The 23,772-nt window shown below is 37.4% G+C and overlaps 1 protein-coding gene across 1 annotated transcript in view; it reads left to right on the top strand.

The window, feature by feature from the left end:
- Positions 1–23,772, top strand: part of Grm1 (glutamate metabotropic receptor 1) — a 386,786-nt gene that overhangs the window by 114,021 nt on the left and 248,993 nt on the right. The window contains 1 exon segment of the mRNA XM_010626642.2: positions 5,712–5,961. Coding sequence (XP_010624944.1) covers positions 5,712–5,961 — 250 coding nt within the window.

Genomic DNA, 23,772 nt, shown 5'->3' with positions numbered 1-23,772 from the left:
TTGTATTAATCTATATTTTAAGAGGTGCTGAAAAATCATATCCTGGCTTTCCCTTCAATTTTGTGACTATTTACCTTGTGTCTGGTATTGGGATAAACACATAAGCATTTCATTTATTCATCATAACAACTCCATATAAAAGTTACAACCCCCCCCAAAAAAGTTACAGCCCCTCTTTTATTGATGAGAATAGTGGAAGTTCAAAGAGGTTAAATGATTTGCTCAATGTGACATAAGGATGAACCTTAGAATTAACATCTAATTCAGATATTCTCAACTATCATTTCGACAGGCATGTACGTTAACTTGTTATATAGCTGGGAAGACATGGAACAAACATGATTCAGCAGCAAAGGGTAGGTGTCTACGCTACTGGGAATTGAAAAGTACCATAATGCTACATTTGGGGATAAAAGAGCAGGGACAATCAGAGAACATCTGTAGGAAAAAGTAGGAATGAAACCCGGCCTTGAAGAACTCAGGCAAGGGGGTGCTTGGGGGGAATGGGAGTGAACATGAATCTACAAAAGGTATTTTTAGAGGCAATGAGTAGAGAAGCCCTGCTAGAGCAGAAGGTTCAGGGTTTTCAGAATGACGCTCCATGTGACAGCCTCTCTTGAAGCAGCCAGCACAAAATGCCAAGACTGAAACACAGAAATGTGCTGTATGGTGCTGCGACGTAACAGATTTTATAACAGACTTTACTCCTGTGATGATGTTGCCTGAAACCTAGACAGTGAGATCGGAAGAGAAGAGTGACATCTGGCAAAGCGCATAACAGAAAACTTAGTATGGTGAAAAAAAGTCAGTATCTGTCTGGGTTATGTAATAAAAAGATGTTAAAAGTAAATCAAGATATGTGATAAAATTAAGCATCTAAACAGAATGGATGGAGACATTTATAAGGAAGAATAGAATTTCCAGAGCGATTCCTATTATTTGAATAATAAGAAAAGGTAATTTAAACTAACAGACATTGGCAATGTTTTTACAGAAGGGCAACATGAAGAATGACAGTAAAAATGAAGTTAAAACACAAAATCCCCTCAAGAAAGGAAAAATAATGGCTACAAATTTGGATTTTTTGAGATATATATGATTTTGAAGCAGTCAGATATGGTAATGATTCCACTGATCAAAAGACATTCATTACAGTGACTTGATAGCTAGGTGTCACTGACGGGACAAGTCTTGAAACAAAATTGTGTTAGATTTCACAATCATCTGTATGAAAGGCTGCCATGGCAAAAAGAAGGTACAAAAACTAGGTCCTGTGTTGATTTTTCCTACTCCTAAAATATTGAGGATATACAGGTACTGTATAAGAATCTGAGCTTCATTTGGTGGCTAAAGTAACACATCAACCATAAACTGGAAGCTAGTTCAACAGCTGGTGTGTGTGTGTGTGTGTGTGTGTGCATGCATCTTCATAATCTTTCTTTGTCAAGCAAGTATATTCAACATTAGTCATCCCTACATATTTATATATCAGTTATAAAGAAAGAAACATTCAGGAAGGGAGAATATTTAGATATCTCTTCACTACGTCCTTAGGCACTGCCTATTTCATGCAGTCCCAGGATGCCCTGAAGGTGAATTGCTTCCTGATCTGGTCCCCTGGGTCACACATAGACCTTGTCAACTGATTATCTGAGACATGCTGGCAAATAAAATTTTAAAAAGTATTCTGTTAAACTTTTTTTCCACAGTATGCTCTAGAAATTTACTATCCAGTGTCCATCATTATTGGAAAAGTCTTCCTTTTTACTAAATTCCTTATGAGGAAGTCTAAATTTATCGCTTCTTTATTCTCAGTTGCAACAAATATGGGCTGTTAGAAATCTGTGTGGAGGAAATGTGGAAAGTGCTCCTGTGAGTCACAGTTCCGCTTTCTCTTCTAACAGAGAAACAATCCTTACTACTTTAACCCTTTCCAACAACCTGTTAATTTATTTGCTTGTTCCACTTAATACCGAGGAAATGCTATTTCTCTCCTGCCTCTCTCCAAATACCCTCTGGTTCTCTATCATTGGCAACACTGTGGGTCTGGCCCATCAAAGGTGAATGAGTCATGCCTTTGGGGGTCCCAGGTGGTAGCATGCAAGGAAATTCATATACAAGGTCAGCCATGGAACTGAGACCCACAGCAATTACAAAGAATAAAAAGTAACCATTTACACCAGCAACTCCCCTGCATCATCTTGAACAGTCCAGGTTTAGAAGGATTCAGGCATAGCATCCAAGTTGGGGAATCACCACAAACTGGCTGTTGGCTCTATGCAATGGGACTGAGGCCGAGTGATCTTTGTCCTTTCATGTCTTTGTGCTCGCAGCTAGTCTTTATGGTGGAGTGATTAAGAGGCAGGAGTAGATCAAAAAATTTGGACACTGGATCCTTGGTAAGGAGATGGATAGCCTCAAACATTTTCTCATGGAAGCCTTGGTTAGCTCTTGTATAAAATGAAAGTCATAAACCAGGCCTGGGGGTGCATACGTATAACCCCAGAACCCGGGATTCGAGACCAGCCTGGGTTACATAGTGAGTTCCAGGTCAGTTTCGACTACATATTGAAATCCTGTCTCAAAAAAAAGTGATGGAATTCATGTCAAAGACTTCTAATTATTAAATCACATGTGATAATAACTGTGAATTTTCCAGTGCTTAGGAAAAAAAATGCAGGGAATACTCTCCATGTCTCTTGATAATTATAGAATCTAAAACCAAACGTAAGGCTTTAGCACTGACCCAAGATCTTTAGAGTCCTTTATTTCCAAGGTTCATATTTATAAAAAACAAGCTTGTGATGATTTCTGTAACTGCAGTGCTTTATTCTCCATTCATAGTCACCTTGTGCCAGGCTGCTCCTCAATTTTATTTTTCTGCCACACTTACAGAAAGTTCTCTGTGGAGGGCTTTTGGCATGCCATTTAAAAAATGCATTTAAAGTCTACATTTGTCTATAGTGAGTCTTTTTTTTTTGAAGCAAAACATTTGTAGGTACATTTTAGATATATTTAACAATAATACTCATCATAGGAAATTTGCAGTTGTACATGATATATCCTGTCTCTTCAGATTGCTTGAAGACTTCACGTACACATGCTCATTGTGTTCATGTTAAAAGTTTATGAAATTATCTACTTTTTTTGATTCTCCAACTTGAGTTCTTTCCAATGTGGAGAAAAAAGTTAAGAGAAAGCAATATAGAAGGGGCATAAAAATATAACAAGAGATCATTATTTTTGCAAAATCCTGATTTTTTTCATTGCTGTTTCCCCGTACAGGGGAAGGTGCACAGAGAAAAACCCGTCATACCTGTTCACTGTCCCCACTTCTGTAGATCTGATAAATAATCAAAACCAGGAAGGTTGTATTTAGCTAGAAGGCCATAAAAAGTACCACACACACACACACACACACACACACACACACACACATCTACTAAACCTATATAAACTTTTTCATGATAATACTCAGTGTTAGCATGAGTTCATGCCATAGTATAAACAGTTGTAACTTTTTGGTTAAAAATTATAATATCAATGTAATAAATTTTTAACATTATGTTATGTTTATACACTTTAACCTAGAATAATTTCATTCCTGTATTTGGGACGCAATAGTGGTATTTAGTTGTTGCTTAGATTTCCTGAGTGGGAGAGCCTGAGGTGGGAATTTAGAGACGTTTTCCAGAATCGCATCCTTGAATGACAATATTTAGAGATTGAATGAAGCAGGAAAATCTGTCAGATGTACTGAGGAGTGGTAACAAAGTAGTGAGGAAACTGGGAGAGGGCTGGGTCTTAGACACCAAGGAAATAAACTTTCAAGGAGGATGCGAGTGGATGCAACTAAGCGATTAGAGAAAATGCAGACAGAACAGATCATGGCATGTGGCAACAGGGAGGTTAATAGTGACCTTGAAAATTGAAGATTTTGGCTACAGAAGATTCTGATATGATGACTAAACATGTGTTCAAACTCTAAGATTATACGTTAAATGTATACTTTTTTGCACATTAAATAGGTAACTCAATTTAAAAAATGCAAAATAGAGATAATGGGAAATAAGCACACACATGGATGTAGGCAATTGTTATTGCTGAGAACAAGAGTAGTGAATGAAATAGTAACACAAATGGGACAGTAAGTTCAGAGTTTCTAAAAAAAATTGACACCACTATGAATGATAAGTTGCTTATGCAAGAGAGAAGGAACAATTCCAGGAAATTATCCCAGAATAGAAACAAAAGTGATGGGATCTATGTCCTTGAGCAAGGGTTGGCTCTATCCTTAAGCCTTTCAAATTTGCAATAAGGAGGATGCCAGAGAATTTACAAATTTAGGTATTGCAGTGAGTTAGTTTTTGCGTCTTTCTGTGTTCTTACTGAAACAGGAAATGAGAATCCCAGTTGAGGTAAACCCAGTCGTTTGAAGATTTGAAAAGAGGAGAGTAGACGTGAAATGATCATGTTAGAAACTAAGAAAGTTTATTTACAGGGGTGATTGAGTATAATTTCCTTGTAGTATTGACTATGCCCTTTGGTACATGAATTTTAATAAAACCAGTCAACATGGTTGTGAGTTTATTTCAGCCATGATTAGGTGCTGAGGTTTAGACATGGAGTGAGTGGCTGGTTGGGTTTAACTAGCATTAGGGTTTTGTCAAGAGAACATAAGAGAATTAAAGCATTTGCAAGGGAATGATTATGCAGATAGGCTATAAGGCTAAGCGAGAAATAAGAAGGATGGAAGAAACATAGGGAGGTGGTTAATTGATTTTAAATTTTTATGAGGTTTAAGAAATTATGTGGTAGTGTTAATAGAATATGTAAACTAGAGTGATAACAGAAGCCTACAGAGATTGGGGTGGCTTACATCCACAGTTAGAGGTATTAGAAATAGCTGTCAAAAGTACGACTGGGTAAAAAGGCGGTCTGCAGGACCCCCGGAGGAAAGAGGTTGAGGAACTGAACCATGAGGGTATAGTGTGGAGAGCCTCATTCACGTGGGTACCAACAGTCTTGGAAGAAGGTAAGGATAAAGAAGCGGTTAAGGTGAGGGCTACAGTTGTCAATGAAACAGTGGTGTCAAAATAGTTTTCATTGATTTCTATAAATCCTTCTATTTCTGAAATGTATTTTATAATAAGAATGACCTAACACAAAAATCAAACCACAAAACACAAGCACCCATCCCTCTGTCGTTTTGGCAGAGAATGGTAGGTTTGGATGCGCTTTGGGAGCTGTTTCTGGGCTGCTCATTTCTTGCCTGGCCAGCTTGCTTGCTTTGCACACCCGGTGGTCATGGAGGAGTGTCTGGGCTCTGAACGCCATGAGTGTCTGCCACTGAACCAGCTGACACCAGCAGACCTCCCTACCCCGCTGTTCTGAGCTCCCCACGTGGTGAAAATCTGGGACAAAGATTCATCATAGTTGTAAATAGGACAGCACCCCACGCCCAAAACTTGCCTCACTGCGGATGCCTCAGAGCGGATAGTTTCTCAAGACTTTCGTAGAGTGCATTGTCTGAGTATGTATGATCACTTTTGAATCCACCCAGAGCTTCCCCCAGTCCCGGTTATATTTGCAAATTATTTAGCAAGTTTGTCCTCCGTGTTTCCTGCAATTAAGGAATAATACTTATGACAGTTTCTAAGTGCCATTCCTGGTACAGTAACCTTGAACATCTGCTGCTTGTTTCCGGACAGGGAATTACGGGGAGAGCGGAATGGACGCTTTCAAAGAGTTGGCTGCTCAGGAAGGCCTCTGCATCGCCCACTCCGACAAAATCTACAGCAACGCCGGGGAGAAGAGCTTCGACCGCCTGCTGCGCAAGCTCCGGGAGCGGCTTCCCAAGGCCAGGGTGGTGGTGTGCTTCTGCGAGGGCATGACGGTGCGCGGTCTCCTGAGCGCCATGCGGCGCCTCGGTGTGGTGGGAGAGTTCTCGCTCATTGGCAGGTAAGTCTCCCTCTTGCCCTCTCCTCCCCCCTGCCTCCTCTCTCCCCCTCCCTCTGCCCCTCTTTCTTACACATATATGGATGCTTTATATGAAACCAGATTTTTATCTCCAAAGTGGTCAAGACGCTCAGTGCTGAGCCCGGCATTGGTTCTGGGTCTTACAGAGTGAGGGGAGATTAGCGGCTTCCTGAGAGAAAGCAGAAAGCAAAGAGCAGCACCATTAACAACAAAGCCCAATAAGATTTTCGGGGAGGGGAGGGAGATCAGAAGTTGTTTGCTAGAAGGCATCTCATCCCCGAGAATTAGTCTTTGCGTTTACTTCCCCCACCTCGCCAAGTAAATGCTCGCGTCCTCCTACTTCCCCAGTATAGAAACCTTACTGGACATTGGAGGAAGGAGGGCAGTAGTGAAAATGGCAAATCTATATTAAGATTTGACATTGAACTAGCTGACCAAACGCAACAGACCAAACACTTTGGAATTTGCTGATACAATCTCGTGACACACTCGCGGGCAGGCTAACTGTGAAGATTTCATCATGTGGTGGGTTCCCTAGTCCGGCTCTCTTTCTAGATTATATAGGCTCATACAGGAGAAGCTTTTCAGTATCACTGTGTTTTTCATGAGGTTTTTGACCTAAGAGGCGTCTTGCATACTTTGCCGCCTTCTACTACTGCAAAGAAGAACCTGCTCAATTTTCCCAAGGAGCCACTGTTTGCTTACAGGCGAGCTCTACTCACCTCCACTCGCACACTCATCTTCCAGTTCCCAGTGCCCCCGTTTCTCCTTCACAGCTGGAGTCCAGCATGTTGCACCCCTGAAGAGCCTCCACGGTGGACCCTCTTCTCTCGGAAGTTGGGTAGTCATGGTCCCATCCTCCGTGGACTTTCTCTTCTTTCCTGTGCTTGTAGTAAGGGCTGTGGTGGCAGTAGGACTAACTTCATCATCACCTGTAGTTAGAGGCATACAACACTTCAAAGACTGTTGAGAAGAAAGTAGGAGAGAAATACAAATGCACACAAACACCAGAGAAGATGCTCCTTAAGAATGAGGAGGTACGGCAGCAAGGTCAACCTATAATTCAAGATTAAGAAAATTCTTGAACTTGGGTATGATCAATACGGGGGTAGCCAGAGTCATTTTGGCTTCTACATGATACAGTTGTATGAAGCCACTAATGTGTTCAGAAGGAAGATCATGTAAGAAGGAGTATTAAAAGAGGGAATGATATTTCTTTAAGGAGTGGAAAGGATATAAGCAGCATTGTTAAAGTGTTACTTGGAATACTGCTCTTAATATATGTGCTAGGACAGGTGGTGCACAGATATTCTATCCTTCTGATTGCTTTTGTAAAGTGACTGCTTTTATGAAGGTTGCCTGCTTAAAAAAATCTTATGTTTATCATTTTCAAAACAACAACACTCTATTTTGCAGAATTTATCCTCTTTAAAACCCTCTGAGCTGTATACCTTAGTTCTGGAGGCTATGAACAGATGTGATAAATTTGTGAGCATCAGTGTATATAGATTGCTTAATTATGAAATATAATTATACAAAATGCTGACAAGAGTAATTGGAGTGTAAAGAAATTATTCCAATATCATTATTTAAAAAGCAGGCAAAGATGATATACATCCCCCGGCTCTTTCTTACCTACTAATACGAGGTAACGGAACTCACAGCTGCTTCTGAGTCTCATATGTGCTTATGATGAAGAGGTTGGCCACATATGATGTCTATTTTCTAAAGTCCTGGGTACTGTGTGGAGCACTATGAACACGTGGTAGGGCACTGTCGTCACAGCGAACACTTTAGCTTCCAAGAACAGAGCTCCCTGTACTCGTGGTCACTGGCACTGAGGCAGGAAATCCTTACATACCAAAGCTGTACCATGCTTTGTGCCAAGGTAAGAGATGCTCTCTGCCTTTCTGAGCTGCTTTCCATGAGGGTCTATTAAAGGGTGCTGGCCTTTACCTTAATTAACCTTAATTTACTTTTAGTTTTCTCTTCTAGAAATTTATTTCATTGTTCAGATTCACTTTGGGAAAATTAGCTGAAGCATCTCTATCACATTAGAAAATTATTTTACATTTCTACTACTGTTGATTTCTCTGATCTTTTTTATTTAGTCTCTAGTATTTTAAGTGATGATTCAGTAAAGGGAACATTTAGCCTCTCTCTCTGTAAAATAGGAACTTACGTTTAGCTGCTTTCAGGTTATATTTGCTAATCATAAAATTCTAGCTTGCCCAGGAAATGATAGCTCATTCTCTATAGCTGACCCTTGTGGGGACTTCAGCCTCCCAAAGACATGCTCTTCTTTGAGCATGAGGTGCCTTCTGGCTTTATTCCTATGCCTGGTGTTGGCATCCTAGACCTCTGCTCTAATGTTCGCATCACGGGAACGCCTCACAGTAAGTTCGCATTCTCTCTCATTAGGGATCTCTGATTAAACATATGGTACTAGGTATACAATATTTATTCCTCTGCTTGCTAGTTCTTTGTATTGGATTATGACTACATCTAATTTCTCCACTATCCAAAATAAACCTCTGGTAAAGATAATGAGGTCAATAACTTTCTGTTTCATCTCTCTTCCTATGTACCCTGGCCAATCGAGTTGTCAGTATATGGTTCTTCCATTTCAAATGCTTGTTCTTTGTTGGTATATTCTGGTTTATTTGTCATCTCTCCCGTTCTGCGATTCCTTTCCACTAGAATACCCATTTGTTACTACAGAAAACACCACCCCCCATCCTTAATCTAAAACTTCATCAAAGAAGACACAAACACCACGCATTTTTGGTTGAAAACCCAACAATCACATTAAGTGTACATTTGAAAAATAGTTGGAGTGGAGTAATTGCTTTCTATGGAAAGAAAGATAATGTTTCATTTTAAAGCAAATGAAACATATGATATCTATACTATTGCAATATGATATACAATGGGATTATGTTTCCATACAATTTGTTTTTATTAAAAAGAAGTTATTCTAGGTTTCAGTTTTCCATTATGGAAAAAAATAGGGGGAAAACCTTTTTGGCTTTCAGACAAAATTGCAGAGGATGAATGTTTTAAGGTAAATGTGAATTTTCAGTGAAGCCTGACATCTCCAAATATAGGTCATCATCAGACATCCAGCCAGGGACGTCAGTGCATTTTCTGATGTGTAGTGGTCAGGATGTACAGACACATAATCTGGTCTTCTTTTGGCTGGAAGGGAAGAAAATAATCACATATCTGTTGATGGCCACTCTTTACCTTGAACTACTCCTGTTCTAAAGGCAGATTAATGAAAATCTTGGGAATGATTACTCTGCTAGGAAAAGACTAAGAAATGTGCAGGAGGGTTGAAGACAGGGTTTAGTGTAGAGTACGTTGGAAAATCAACTTTCTTTGTAAGGTATTGAGAGGTATTTTGAACATAGATGTAAGATACAGAAATATTCAAGACTTCCATGATTGGAGTGACTAATATGCATTATAATGGATAATTGGTCCCATGTTTCACATAGCAGACACAGAAAACTGAAAAAACTCAATTTTCATGGTCTCTACTTGCCTTTAATATATCAAATATATTGGAGAAAAGGGTTTGATTATCTTCTGAATCTACAAGGCAGTGATCAATTTGAGTGTATTAACAAGAAATGTCATTGCGATTCAGGCCATTTTGCCTATGAGGCTGAAAATGTATTGTAATATATTTCCCTTTTTCTCCTTTTTTCTTTTCTTTTCTTTTTTTTTTTTTTTTACTGGGGATCAAACTCATGGTCTTGCACTTGCGAGGCAGGCAGTGGAACCACTGAGCTAAGTCCTGTTGGATCAACTTCTTTTAAAACTTCTAAGAGTTAGCTTCAGAGCCACTACTCAGTGATGCTTAGTTCAATGTTTTGTACTCAGGCAACATTCATTAGAACTGACTTGCTTTTAGCATATTTGAAAGAGAAGACAAAATGAAAATTTAATTCAATGGCATGTCATTCCTTCACTTTAGCTCTGTTTTTAATTTGTTTTGAAATTTACTTCTGTTCAGAATTTTTGTTTTAAAGCACAGATACATCTGAGAGTAGCAATAAATACTAGTAATAGTAATAAGAAACACTATTGGTGACTTTGCTTGTTTGCTGTACTTCTGCTGACCAAACTGGTCTACAGACCTGCTCCCTGAAGATGTGCCCAAGTTCCAGTTTTCAGGCTAATTGAGATGTGAAAGAGGAGGCATTTAATCAATCATATCACAGGCAGCTCCGAGTTGCAGTTGCTCAGGGCTGACTCCTGAATGAAGATAGTGCTTTCTTGCTAATTATCAGAACTGTGATCTAGTGACCGAGCAGCTCCTAAAATTAGTCCCTTTCTGCAGCTGCATATCTGTTCATGTATCCTAAATTTAGGGAGGTTTTCAAAAATACATGCTTCTTGGACTCCACCTCCTTCATGCTAACGCAGAATTCCTGGAGAGGGACTGAACAATTTACATGTACTTCTCAATTCACCTTTACTGGAATTCACTAGCTTTAAGAGTTTAGTTGAAGTCTGTCAACTCCCTACAGTGCTGTAAGCACCTTGGTGATCTTAATAGAGGACATTTGCCTCACTGCACAACGTTCTCCATGCCTCTCTGCAGCCTTTCCTCTCTATGCCGGGAAAGAGGAAACCAGCGATCATCTACTTCCATCATCACACTTTCACACAGAGGGAATCATCTAGAATGCAGTCTTTCCTGCCTGAGTTTTTCAGTTGACAAACTTTTGAGATTCACCCAGGCGTTTGCATGTATTCCTAGTTTCCTCGTTATTGTTGAGTAATATTAGGTGTGACAGATGGACCCAGTTTTCTTATCTGGGCACAACTTGGTGGATGTTTAGATCATTCCCGGACTGTTGACCATCCTGAATGATGCTACTACTATGCTCGGTCGTGTGCAAAGCTTGTGTGGATTTTACGTGTTCCGTTCTCTTGGGACAAATCTAGAGTTGAGAATATGGGTCATAAATGTATGATATGTATAACTTTGTCAGTTATTTTATAAAATATCCATTTTCCAAAGCGGCTATACAACTTTTCAGTTACATCAGCAATACACAAGAGTTCCAAATCCCCCACTCCTCCACCAAAATAGTAGTCAGCCTTTTCACTTTTAGCTGTTCCAGTGGGTGTAGAGAGGCACCACTTTGTGTTTTTAATTTGCATTTTACTAATGACTAATAACGTCGAACATTTTATGTACTTATTTGCCGGTTTAATATCTTTTTGGTGGAATATCTGGTACACCTCTATTTCCATTTGTCATTGAGTTTGCTTTATTGTTAGAGGATTGTGAAGTTCTTTATAATATTTGAACAGAAGTCAGTTAACATATATCAGATGTGATTGAAAACGACAGTAAATGTTGAAACTTTTAGAAAATTTACCGTAAGAGACGCATTGCCATGGATCCTGCTCAGAATACGCCCACCTTTGAACACACTCATCCCATCGCTCTTGCCACTTTCTGAAGCAGTCTGGAAAGTCCTCTCTCAGAAGTCGTAATGGCTGCCCCAACGTCCCGGACGGAATGCAGACACTTACTGTTCATGGTCATTTTGACTCTAGGGAGGAGCCGGAAGTCACTTAGTGCCAGGTCCAGTGAATAAAATGGATAGAGACACACTGTAATGTTCTCATAATTCTGCTCTCCATTGGATGGTACCCGGCAGCAGCGTTTACCGTATCTTTTTATTGCACCCGACAAACACAGTGATGAAAGAAGGCTTCCAGAATTGCTTCAGTCAGTGGCAAAAAGAATGGGATAAAGTTCATTATCGTACCTACAGATTAACGGCCAGAATAACAGTCTGAAAATATATAAAGCACATAAGATAATTGCACTAAATCAAGGTGAACTTTTAGATACATTGTCCATGCTGGATTGCAAAGATCTTTTCTTCTCTTTTTTCCTTTCTCCGCCTTTCATATTGCACTTTATTTATATATTGAGTTTTTCATATAAGTGAAACCATGCAGTATTTAAGCTGGTGTGTTTGATTTACTCATTTAACATTATGGTCCCTAGGGGGAATTCATTTGCCTAAGAATGACTCGTTTATCCTTCTTTATGGCAGAATACTACTCCATTTATATAAATACCACAATTTCATTTTTTATTTTATGAAAAAAAAGTTCATAATCAAATAATCAGAGAATAACAATAGTTATTATACTGTATATTATTATCGTCAAACTAGATGCTCAGAGTACAAGACATACACCAAAATGATTTTCTTACAAAAAAGAAAGAGAGGATTTGAGGCAGGTGTTTGCTCTGTGGTCCAGGCTGGCCTTTAACTTCCCGCAGTCCTCCTGCCTCAGCCTCCTGAGTGCTGGTGCACTCAGCCTGAGAATAGTTAAATATTTACTTGTTCTTCTTCCAACATTTCCCCTCCTTTCTGTGCAGCTTAGGGACCACTTCACACAGTCATGTGGGTAACGACTCTTGGTTTCAATTTTCTGAGAAATCATATATGTAGTTTTTTGTTAAAAGTGACAAGTATGTGTAGGTCCATGTGTCTGTGTAATTTCCCATCCACCTTCTTTATTTTAGATTATTTGAAAATTTCCATAGTTCCATTTTATCTCTATTTTTGGCCTACTTGCTAAGATTCCTTGCTTCTGAATAGTTGATGTAGGGTTAAAATATACTTCTTTAAATGTTTATTGTCCTGTTTAAAACATTATTCCATAACATATAGTATAGCAACTTTATAGCACTGCGTTTCCACTTATCTTTCCTGCTGTTTGATTTTGCTATCATCTATTTCATTTCTTCTATATTAGGAGACTCAATATATGTTGTTAATATTTTGCTTATGTTTATCTATTTAAGAAATTAAAATGAGAAAAATTATCTCTTATAGTTATTAATACATTTATTAATATAATTACTATTACTACTTTCTTAGTTTCTTTGTGAGTCCTTGCGCTTGAGAGGCAGGTGGCAGAACCACTGAGCTAAATCCCCGACCCTAATATTTTCATCTAGATTATTTTCTCTCTTACTGAAGCATTCTCTTTAACATTGTGTGTGGAGCTGGTCTGTTGAGACAAATTCTTGCCACTATTTTGTTTGCAAATATTTTAAAATTTTCTCTTCATTAAAAGATTCCCTGCTATAGAATATTACATTGATATTGTATTATCCTCTCAATACTTCAGATATATTACTTGATTATACTTTCACTGTTATAGTTTCTGATGAGAAATCTGCTGTAATTTTTATCTTTGTTCTTATAAGATACGTTGTCTCTGTTTTTAAGCATGTTTCTTTTTGACTAAATATTCAGTAATTTGATTATAACAGCCTTTATCTGACTTTCCTTTTGTTTATGTGGCAGGAATATTTTTAGATAAGGGAGTTTATAGAAATTTAAAATCAAATTTGGAAAATCATTGGTCATTATTTCCTTAAATATTATATCTATCTTTGATATCCAAACTAATAAAATGTGCATTGACAGCCTGATATTTCTACACAGGGAAATTCCATTCCTTCACAAATTAAATGTACTATTGAGTAGATTTTTCATTTTGTTTATTACACTTTTCAATTCCAGAATTTCCTTTTGGTTTTTCTTTTCTATAACTTCCATCACTTAATTGATACTTTCTATTTGGTTAGAGATTGTCATCATATTAGCTTTTACTTCTTTAGTCCTGGTTTTCTTGGATTTTTGAACATATTTATATAAATACTTTGAAGTCTTTGCTACAGATGACATCTAGTCCATATCACAGGCATTTCTTCTTATGTTCTTTTTTAAACGTGTGAGTCACAGTTTTTTGTTTCTTTGAATATCTTAAAAGATTTTATCCCCTGAGATACTCATCCAGAGTTCTAGTTCTAGTCAGTAACAGATTTGTCTTCATATTTCCAGAATTCAGTCTTTCTCATTTTTTGAGATCCTGAGAGATGACCTTGTTGTCTGTACATTTTTAAAACAGTCTTAAACTTTGAAAAAAACCCACCTAATACTCCATTGTAGTCATTTTTACACTTTACTTCCTTGTAGTAGTTTCCTCCTTGCTTAGATAAATTCTCTATAAACTGTTTGAGGTAATTTCCCCCCGAAATGTAGATACAACTTCAGGGACTTGTAGAAACACTACACAGTAACTAGGGAGTGTCACCTCAAGGGTTTCTGGACTTGGCATATTTTTCTAGTAAGGAAATATGTATTTTTCTTTCTTTGCTTATCAAATATATCACATTAAATACTTGTTAACATTCATTCTCTGTGGAGATTGCAAACTTAGGTAAAAGCACAAGGGAGCTACAGTAGTAAAAATGCTCACAAAAATGACTTCCTCTCATGTTTTATAAAGAAAAATATTGTAAATTATTAAATCAGTGTAATTATTTTTTGTTTTGTTTTGTTTTGGTTTTCTTTTTTGGTACCGGGAATCGAACTTGGGTCCTTGTGCTTGCGAGGCAGGCCACCGAACCGCTGAGCTAAATCCCTGGCCCCTCAGTGTAATTATTTTATAAATTAATTTTACTGGTACATTTAAAGTATATAATATAATGACATTCATCATTGGAAATTGCACCTTTACATAATCCATCTGGGTTCTTAATTTTTTGCCATTCCTCTTCCCTCCCTTCAACTCCTCCTCCACCCCTCGCTATCTACAAAGGCTTTGCTTTCATTTTTTCTTTTTCTAATATGAATTCCATTCCCTTCTTTCTTTTCCCCTACCCCCACTTCCCCTTTCCCCTTGCACCTTTTCTTTCTATTTCACATTATTTACTATTCCTTTCAGTCCTTGTTTACACTTTCAATTTCTCACACTAGAGAAACTATTCAGTATTTACACGTGTCTTATTTATTTCACTTAAGAATATTGCCTCAATGTGCATCCATTTAGTTACAAATGTCTCTAGTTTCTCATTCTTTATGGCTAAGTAGTATTCCATTTTATTAAAAAAAAAAACTATTTTCTTTATCCAGTCTCCTCTTGATGGGAAATTGAGCTGCTTCCAAGTTTTAGCTATCATATATTGTGCTGCTATGAATATGGGTGCACGTATATCACTGTGGTATAATTCTTTTAATTCTTTGGGGGAAGATACCAAGCAGGGGGATAGCTGGGTCAAATGGGACCTTCAATCCTAGTTCTTTGCGGAATCTCCATACTGATTTCCACAGTGGTAGTGGTTGCACCAGTCTACACTGCCACCAGCAGTGGAACGGAGTTCCTCATTCTCCACAGCCCCACCAGCATCTGTTACTGGTTGCTTTCTTGATAGCAGACATTCTTTCTGGTGAGATGGAATCTCAGTGTTGTTTTCATTTGCATCTCTCAAATGACCAGTGATGTTGAATGGTTTTTCATATGTTTATTTGCTATTTCTACTTCTTCATCTGAGAAATGTCTGTTCATATCAGATGCTCATGTTTGGATTGGATCTTTAAATTTGGGAGGTCTGATTTTTTTAAGTTCTTTACATATTCTAGATAGTAGACATTTGCCTGAAGAAGAGCTGGTGAAAATTTTTTCCCACATTGTGGGTTGTCTCTTTATGATGTTGGTGATTTCTCTTGCTGTTCAGAAGCTTTTTAATAAGACATCCCACTTGTTGATTGTTTGCCATGGCCAACTGAGGTTTTGTTTATAGAATCTTTTCCTATGCCAATGTCTTTAAGAGTTCTACCTCCTCTCTTCCACCCAGTTTAGTGTTTCTGTTTTAATATTTGGATCTTTAATCCATTTTTATTTTAGTGCATGGTGAGAGATATAGGCCTAGTTTTAATCTTTGGTAAGTTGAAACCCAGTTTTTCCAGCACCATGTATTAAAGAGGCTATCTTTCTTCCAGTGAGGGTGTTTGGCTCCTTTGTTGAAGATGAGGGGGCTGAGTGTGTCTGGAATTGTTTCTGCATCTCCTAATCTGTTACAGTGGTCCTCAGGTCTGTTTCTTTGCCAGTACCATGCTGTTTTTGTCACAGTAGCTTTGTAGTATAGTTTCAAGTTGGGGACTGTGATACCCCCTACCTTGTCTTTATTGCCTAGGAATGCTTTTGCTAGCCTAGGTCTCTTGTTCCAAATGAATTTTTGGATTGTTTTCTCAAGGTCTGAAAAGTATGCTGCTGGGATTTCAATTGGGATTGCATTGAATCTATATAGTAGTTTTGGAAGTATGGCCATTTTCAGTATGTTGATTCTTCCTACCCAGGTGCAAAGGATGTCTTTCCATTTTCTGATATCCTTTTCAATCTCTTTTTTCAGAGCAATACAGTTTTCAGAGCAGAGGTCTTTGATTTCTTTTAATAGGTTGATTCTTAGGTACTGCAATTTTTTGGACACTATTGTGAAGGAAATTGTATGCCCCATTTCTATCTCAGTGAGTCTGTTTTTTGCATACAGGAAAGCTATTGATTTTTCTGTGTTGACTTTGTATCTAGCTACTTTGCCGAATTGGTTTTAAGTCTAGAAAACTTTTGGTGGAGTTATTGGGGTCTTCTAAATAGCGTATCATGTCTTATGCAAATAATGACAATTTGACTTCTTCCTTTCCGATATTTATTGCTTTTATATCTTTCTTTTGTCTAATTGCTGTGGCTAATGTTTCCAGAACTATATTGAACAGAAGTGGTGATAGTGGACATCCTTGCCTTGTTCCTGATTTTAGCATGAAGGATTTCAGTTTTTGGCCATTTAGTATGATATTGATTGTTGGTTTTTTGTAGATGGCTTTTAACAGATTGAGGTAGAGTCCATCTGTTCCAATTTTCTGTAGGTTTTTTTTTTATCATGAATTCATATTGGATTTTTATCAATGCTTTTTTTGCACCTATTGAGATGATCATAAGTTTTTTGTCCTTGGCTCTATTAATATAGCATATTATGCTTAATGATTTGCATATTTTGAACCAGCCCTGCAACCCTGGGATGAATCCCACACTTGGTCAGGGTGTATGATCTTCTTGATGATCTTCTTCATTCTATTTGGAGTATCTTATTAAAGATTTTTACATCTATGTCCATTAGTGAGATTGGCCCATAGTTCTTTTTTTTTTTCAGTTGGGTCTTTTTCTGCTTTGGAGATCAAGGTGATGTTTGCTTCCAGGAATGAATTTAGGAGTACTGCTTCCCTTTCAATTTCATTGAAAAGTTTAAACAGTAGTGGTAGTAGTTCCTTTCTAAATGTCTTGCAGAATTCAACATTGAAGCCATCAGGACTTGGGCTTTTCATAGTTGGTAAGTTTTTAATTGCATATTTAATTTCATTGATTGCTATTGGGTTGTTTGGAACTTTTAGGTCATCTTTGTTCAACTTTGGTAACTCATACGTTTCTAGGAATCTGTCCATTTCTTCAGTATTTTCCATGCTATTGGTGTATATGTTCTTGAAGTAGGTATTGATGATCCTCTGTGTTTCTGCTGAGTCCATTGTAATTTCATCCCTTTCATTCCTAATTGCATGGATTTTGGCCTTTTCTTTCCTTTTGTTGATAAGGTTGACTGAAGGGTTTGTCAATTTTGTTTATTCTTTCAAAGAACTAACTCTTTGCTTCATTCATTATTTGTATTGTTCTTTTAGTCTCCATTGCATTTTCTTCTGCTCTGATCTTTATAATTTCCTCCCTTGTATGAGCTTTGGGTTTGTTCTGCTCTTCTTTTTCTAGAAGCTTGAGGGTTAGCATTGGGTTGTATAATTGAGCTCGCTCTGTTTTCCTAATAAGAGTATTCACTGCAATGAATTTCCCTCATAAGACTGTTTTCATTGTGTCCTATAGATTCTAATATGTTGTACTGTTATTGTCATTTAATTGTAGGAACTGTCTGATTTCTTCTTTAATTTCCTCTGATTATTCAGAAGTTTGACACATTGATTATTCAGAAGTTTGTTTTCAATTTCCATGTTTTCATGAAATTCTTGAAGTTTCTGTTGCTATTGATCTCCAATTTAATTGCACTATGGTTTGATAATAAACAGAGGATCACTTCAATTCCTTTGCACTTATTTAGACTGACTCTGTGAGTGACTATATGGTCTATTGTGGACAATGACCCATGTGAGGCTGAAAAGAATGTGCATTCTGATTTTGTGGGGTGGAACACTCTGTAAACATTTGTTAAATTCATTTGTTCAAGAGTTTTTTTTTTTGAGTTGTTAATATTTTGTTGTTTATTTTCTGTCTAGTTGATCTATCCATTTGTGTTAGTGATATATTGAAGAGGTTCCCCCTCTACTATTGTATTAGTGCTTATTTGATTTTTTCATGTCCATTAGTATTTGTTTTATATAATTGGCTGCACATGTATTAATGATTGTCATTTCTTCTTCTTGGACTGTTCCCTTTACAAGGATGTAATGTCCTTCTTTGTCTCTCTCAATCAGTGTTGGTTAGAAATCCACTTGATCTGCAAAGAGGATAGCTACTCCTGCATTTTGGGGGGTTCCTGTCATATGGAGTACTGTTTTCCACCCTTTAACTTTTAGTCTATGAGTTTCTTTTCGTACTAAGAAGTGTGTTTCTTGTATTCAGCATATTACTGGATCTTGATTCTTGACCCATTCTGCCAGTCTATTTCTTTTGATTGGTGAATTGAGACCATTAACATTGATTGTTATAACTGATATTTATTGACTTATCATTGTCATGACTTTTTGTTTTTGTTGGATTCTCTCCCTTTGTGTTTAATTTCTTGTTGTGCCTGATGGATTCATTCTGCTGGGCTTCCTGGGGTTGTGATCCTCATTGTCTTTTCCTAGGATATTGTTTTAAATTTTTTGGAGTGCTGGTTTGATATTCATGAAGTTCTAAGGTGCTCTTTGTTATGAAAGTATCTTATTTCTCCATCAATTTTGAAAGATAGCTTTGCAGAATACATCAATCAGGGTTCGAGGTTGTTTTCCTTTAGTGCTTAAAATACATCACTCCATGCTCCTCTTCTTACCTTGTGGGTTTGTGTTGAGAAGTCTGCTATGATTCTGATGGGCTTTCCTTTTTATGCGATTTGTTTCTTTTCTCTAACTGCTTGTAGAATTTTGGTCTTCTGTTGGGTTTCTGGAATCTTAAATATTGTATGCGTATGCATAGATTTTTTTTTTTATCATGGCTAGTTGGAGTCCTATATGCCCCACATATCTGTACATCAATTTCTTTTCCCCTATTTGGGAAGTTTTGTGCCATTATGTCTGAAAAGTTTTTTTGTTGTCTGCACTCTTTCCTATTTCTTCATTGACTCTGAACAGTCTTACATTATTCTTCTTTGAATTGTCTAGCAGCTGCTGGATTGATTTCTCATGGTCCCTCACTAATTGCAATTGTATTTTCTATATGTGAAATTCTGTCTTTGCAATAGCTTGCTCTGCTGTGTAAACTTTCAATGGAGTTTTTAATCTGGAAATCTGTTTGCATCTGTTTTATAGATTCCATTTGTCTCCTGTGTTGGGATTCCATCATGTTTCTCAGCTCCTCTATTTTTTTTTTTAATCTTTGTCTGCTCTAGATTTATTAATCTTGTACTATGGGCACAATCTCTGCTGTTTCTGAGAAATTATTTTTGATTTTATTTTTTCCAGGTCCTATTTCATTGCCAGTTCAGGGAGTCCAGGTGGTTGAGTATGATTGTTCCATCTGGTTGCCCTTTGCAGTTGCCTTAGGAAGTCTGGTTTTGAGACTTATGTGTCTTCTCATTTCAGGTGGAGCCTGCTGTGCCTTTCTTGAGGCAACTTTTGCCCACTCAGTGGTCTTCAATGCTCAGCAAGCCACTGAACAGCCTTTACTCTGCTGCTCACCTGTACACCAATTCCTGAGTTTAGAATGGTGGCCTTCTAGATCCCTGAGCTGACCTGTTGCCTGGGCTGGCTTCTGGCTGGAGCCTGTGCACTCTTGGAATGACATCAAGGTGTGCCTCTTGCTAGGGCCCCTGTGTAGCTGTTGTCTGGTGGGGGGGCTTTGGCTGGGGGCTGTATACCCCTGTTCCTGTTGTCTGTGTAGGTTTCTGGCTAGGGTCTCCACACTGTTATCAATGGTATCAGGGCAATCCTCTGGCTATTGCTTGTGCATCTGTGTAGTTCTTTTCCAGGTGAGCCCTTGGCTGTGTCTGATCGCATGGTGGGCTTCTGCATGAAGCTTGTGTGCCTGTGCAGCTCCTTTATAGGTGGGCCTGTTGCTTGGGCGGGTGTGCCTGAGCCTCTGGGGTCAGGGTAGGGCCCAGGCTGGGATCTGCCTGCAGCTGCCACTGTGGTCCACACAGCTCCTCCCCAGGATCTGCACATGTTTACAGATGGTGTGGCAGGCCTCTGCAAGGAATCAATGTAATTAGTTTGGTTATTATATCCTATTGGAAAAATTACATTGATTATTATAAAAACATTTAATAAAGCTTATAACTTTCAAAGAATAACAAAGACTTTACTAACCATCTTTTTTTCAGGTTATTAAATTAGGGATGTTTACACTTCTATCCCTAAGGCTTTCTATGAAAAGAGAAAGGTCTTTGCTGAGCCTGAAGTTCTGTAAAAAAGGGGGGCTTTGAAATACAAATAGTTTTCACCTGAGATCTTTTGATGCGTCCAAACTCACTCAGATTGCTGCTTCTACATCAGTTTCTTGCTTACTGTCTGCTGGTGTTACCTGTTTCTTGCCACATGAGCCCCTCTGGGAGACAGCTCACGTAGCTTTTTGTAATCTAATTCTGCAAGTGCTATCCTGTTCCTTTCCCCACATCCTACTCATCAGAGTAAGTCACTAGACCCAGCAGTTCAGGCAGAGTGACTGCCTAAGGGGAGCACCAGGAAGCGCCTCCCTTTGAGGGCATCTATTACAGTAGTCTATGCAGAGCCACAGTACTTGGACCTGCAGTTCACTTTTTCTGGATAAGTGAATTTAGGTTTCAGTCCTTTTATGGTGTTGAGGTTATGCTAATGAAGTTAAAGCAGGAATCTGGAGGAAAACTTTACATGACACCTTTGAAGGACATGAGTACCCTTTGCTAGCACCACCTCATGAGTTTTCTGGGATTTGTAGTAAGATTCTTATCAAAACCTTTGCTTTTTTATCTAAAAGCCATCAATTTTAAAAGGTTCAGCAAGACCTGCCACAATTTATTCACACCTACATTATGGATGCTGGATTTATTGTATTATCTGTAAGATCTTGCATAGCAGCATAGTAAAAAGGAACATTTTATTTTGTAAAAGAAGTTGGTTTGACTTTCTAGAGTTTTTGCCAAAATGGTAAATAGTGAAAATAAACAATACAATGCATATAAGTATAAATGAAAAATTCATCTCATCAATTCAAAATATCCTCTTCTGACTAATTATGAAATTTTCAATTTAAAGTCTGTAGCAAGTTTTCAAGTCTTTAAGCACTATTTCTATGTTAAAGAAAATAATATATGAATGGTTTCCTTTTGGTGAATAAAAATAGCCTAATGTCTTTCCTATATGTACACATTACATTAGATTATTTAAATACACTGGTCACATTTCTCAGATGATATTATGACTCTTGATTTATCTAAACTTATATAATAGCACTGTTGCAATTTATAAAAACCTCTAACCCGCTTTCCTCACTTGTAATAGTGGATAAATATAGTACATATATCACCAGTTATTTTAAGGATTTTGGATACAGTGTGAGTGTGATAAGGTAAGGTCTTTGCTGAGCTCTTTGCTGAATCCTTAGACCCCATATAACATTGCCTGGCACTTAGTATTCAATGGATAGCAAACATCAAATATATGTCCAAGTAAGCACCCAACACACAATAAATGCTCAAAAAAATGTTGACAAGTGTGATTATGTATTCAACAAGAAAATAGATTTCTGTAGGCGTGAACAAGAGTTCTTTAAGTGGAAGTAGTCAAGCACAAGTAATAGAACTACTTATCGGGAATAGAAAGGGATTAATATATGAAATGATTTATTAGTTTTCATAACTTTAAATCATAAAATCTAATTGCTTTTTTAGAATTGATGAATTAATAGGATTACTTCTATTTGAAGACCAAAGAATAAGACTATAATTTGAATATCTCTCTATGAATTTCTCTGTACAAGTAAGATAAAGACTCAGCGGTCTTGACCTCTAAAATTTTGATTTATTTCACTTGGCTCTACCTGCACTGGAATCAGTAGCTCAAAAATGTTTGAAAAAAAACCCAGCACATTTTCCTTTATGATAATTTAAATATTGCAATTCATTCAGATTTTCTAAGCAACAATTGTATATATCTGTTGTATATCAAAATAGTGGATTGGTTCAGTAAACTCTTAGAAGAGATGATTAAAATTTTAAACTATTGTTTCTCTAAATTACCAATAAATTATATCAAATGACTGTTCTCATAGAACAGTCTGAATAGCAGCTCTTATAGTCAGAAATAGAGATTCTATCCCCAACTTCCCTGTTGATGCTAATAGAACTTGAGTGAGCTATTTATGCTTTTTACACTGGGATAGCAGGTTAGCATGCACCAGGTTCAACACTTTGTAAACTTAATAAATATAATGGAATTTAAGTACAGTGTGTCATTAGAACAGTACACATTATTTGTAAGTTTTACTCTTATTGGGTTGATTCAGACTGAGCTTTGTTTTCTTCTGCAAGCATTAAGCAGTTGTCCTCAAATCTGTGTTACTTCTTTTCACTGAGCACTAGGAAAGGAAGTGGCCAAGTGAGTCCTCTTTGTGTGACCTTTAGACCATTGCTCCAATATGTATTTTTCGCATTTCTACCTGGTGGAGTAACAAGAACTGACGTGTATTCCCAGGGTGACTTCTTCTGACAACCCACAGCAAGCTAGAATAGAATAGAATAAAAATTAGACTCTCTTCATTCTCTTTCTGCCTTATATGCACTGAAAATAGTTTGCAAAAATAAAGTTTTACCTCTTCCCTGTGATACTATTCAATGTGTATTTTAAATATTTGGCTTTAAAAATTTTCTGTGTAGCTCAGTGTATACATTTCTTACCATGATTAATATTTGTAGATTTCTGGTGTTGAGTTTCACAATTTTTATATCACACTTAAATTTGGCATTGACATATTTGTAACTACTTAAAACTGGATATATTATAAGTGATATTTTAAAAAATGAATTCCATTCTTTTCTCAGTTATTATTTACATTTCATCTGATTTACTTTGCTCTTCCTCTTCATAAATGTATTGTTAAAATTATTACTTGGTCATTTCTTGTCCCTGCCTTGAAAAATGTGTTTTAAAGCAGAGTTGTAGCCATATACCCAGCACCTAAGTTCCCTTCATATTAACATCTTACATTAGTAAATTTCATTTATAAGAATTAGCAAATCAGCATTGAACATCTGTATCTATTCTTCATTCAGATTTTCTTAGTGTTTACCCTATGTCCATTCTCTGTTTCAGGAGACCCTGTTACACACATTCCTCACGTCTCATTAGATTCATCCTGCTGTGAAAGTTTCACATTTTCTTTGGTTTGGTGACCTCAATGATTCTGAGGAGTATGGCCAGTTAGTTTGTAGAATGTCCCCCAACTAGTATTTGTCCAAAATGTTTTCTTCTCATGCTGAGAATTAGGATGTCTATTTTGGAGTTGAAGACCGCAGAGGGAAAATGTCCTTCTCATCATATCAGATCAACATGCTTTATTACTGTTGATCAATAAAATGGCCATAAACATCCACTTTTTCTATTTTTTAAAAAAGCAATTTGCTCACCTAAAGACTCAACTTGGATGCCACATATCTCTGCAGATATACTGTATTCATGATTGGGATTATGTGTTCTAGACCCAGTTTCATACTATTTCATTATGTATCTC

The sequence above is a fragment of the Fukomys damarensis genome, unplaced genomic scaffold (assembly GCF_012274545.1).
Source record: "Fukomys damarensis isolate Sample0158 unplaced genomic scaffold, DMR_v1.0_HiC HiC_scaffold_14, whole genome shotgun sequence".
In the NCBI taxonomy this organism is placed as follows: Eukaryota; Metazoa; Chordata; class Mammalia; order Rodentia; family Bathyergidae; genus Fukomys; species Fukomys damarensis.
Note: the sequence above shows the minus strand (reverse complement) of the source record. Positions and strands in the feature narration are given on the sequence as shown.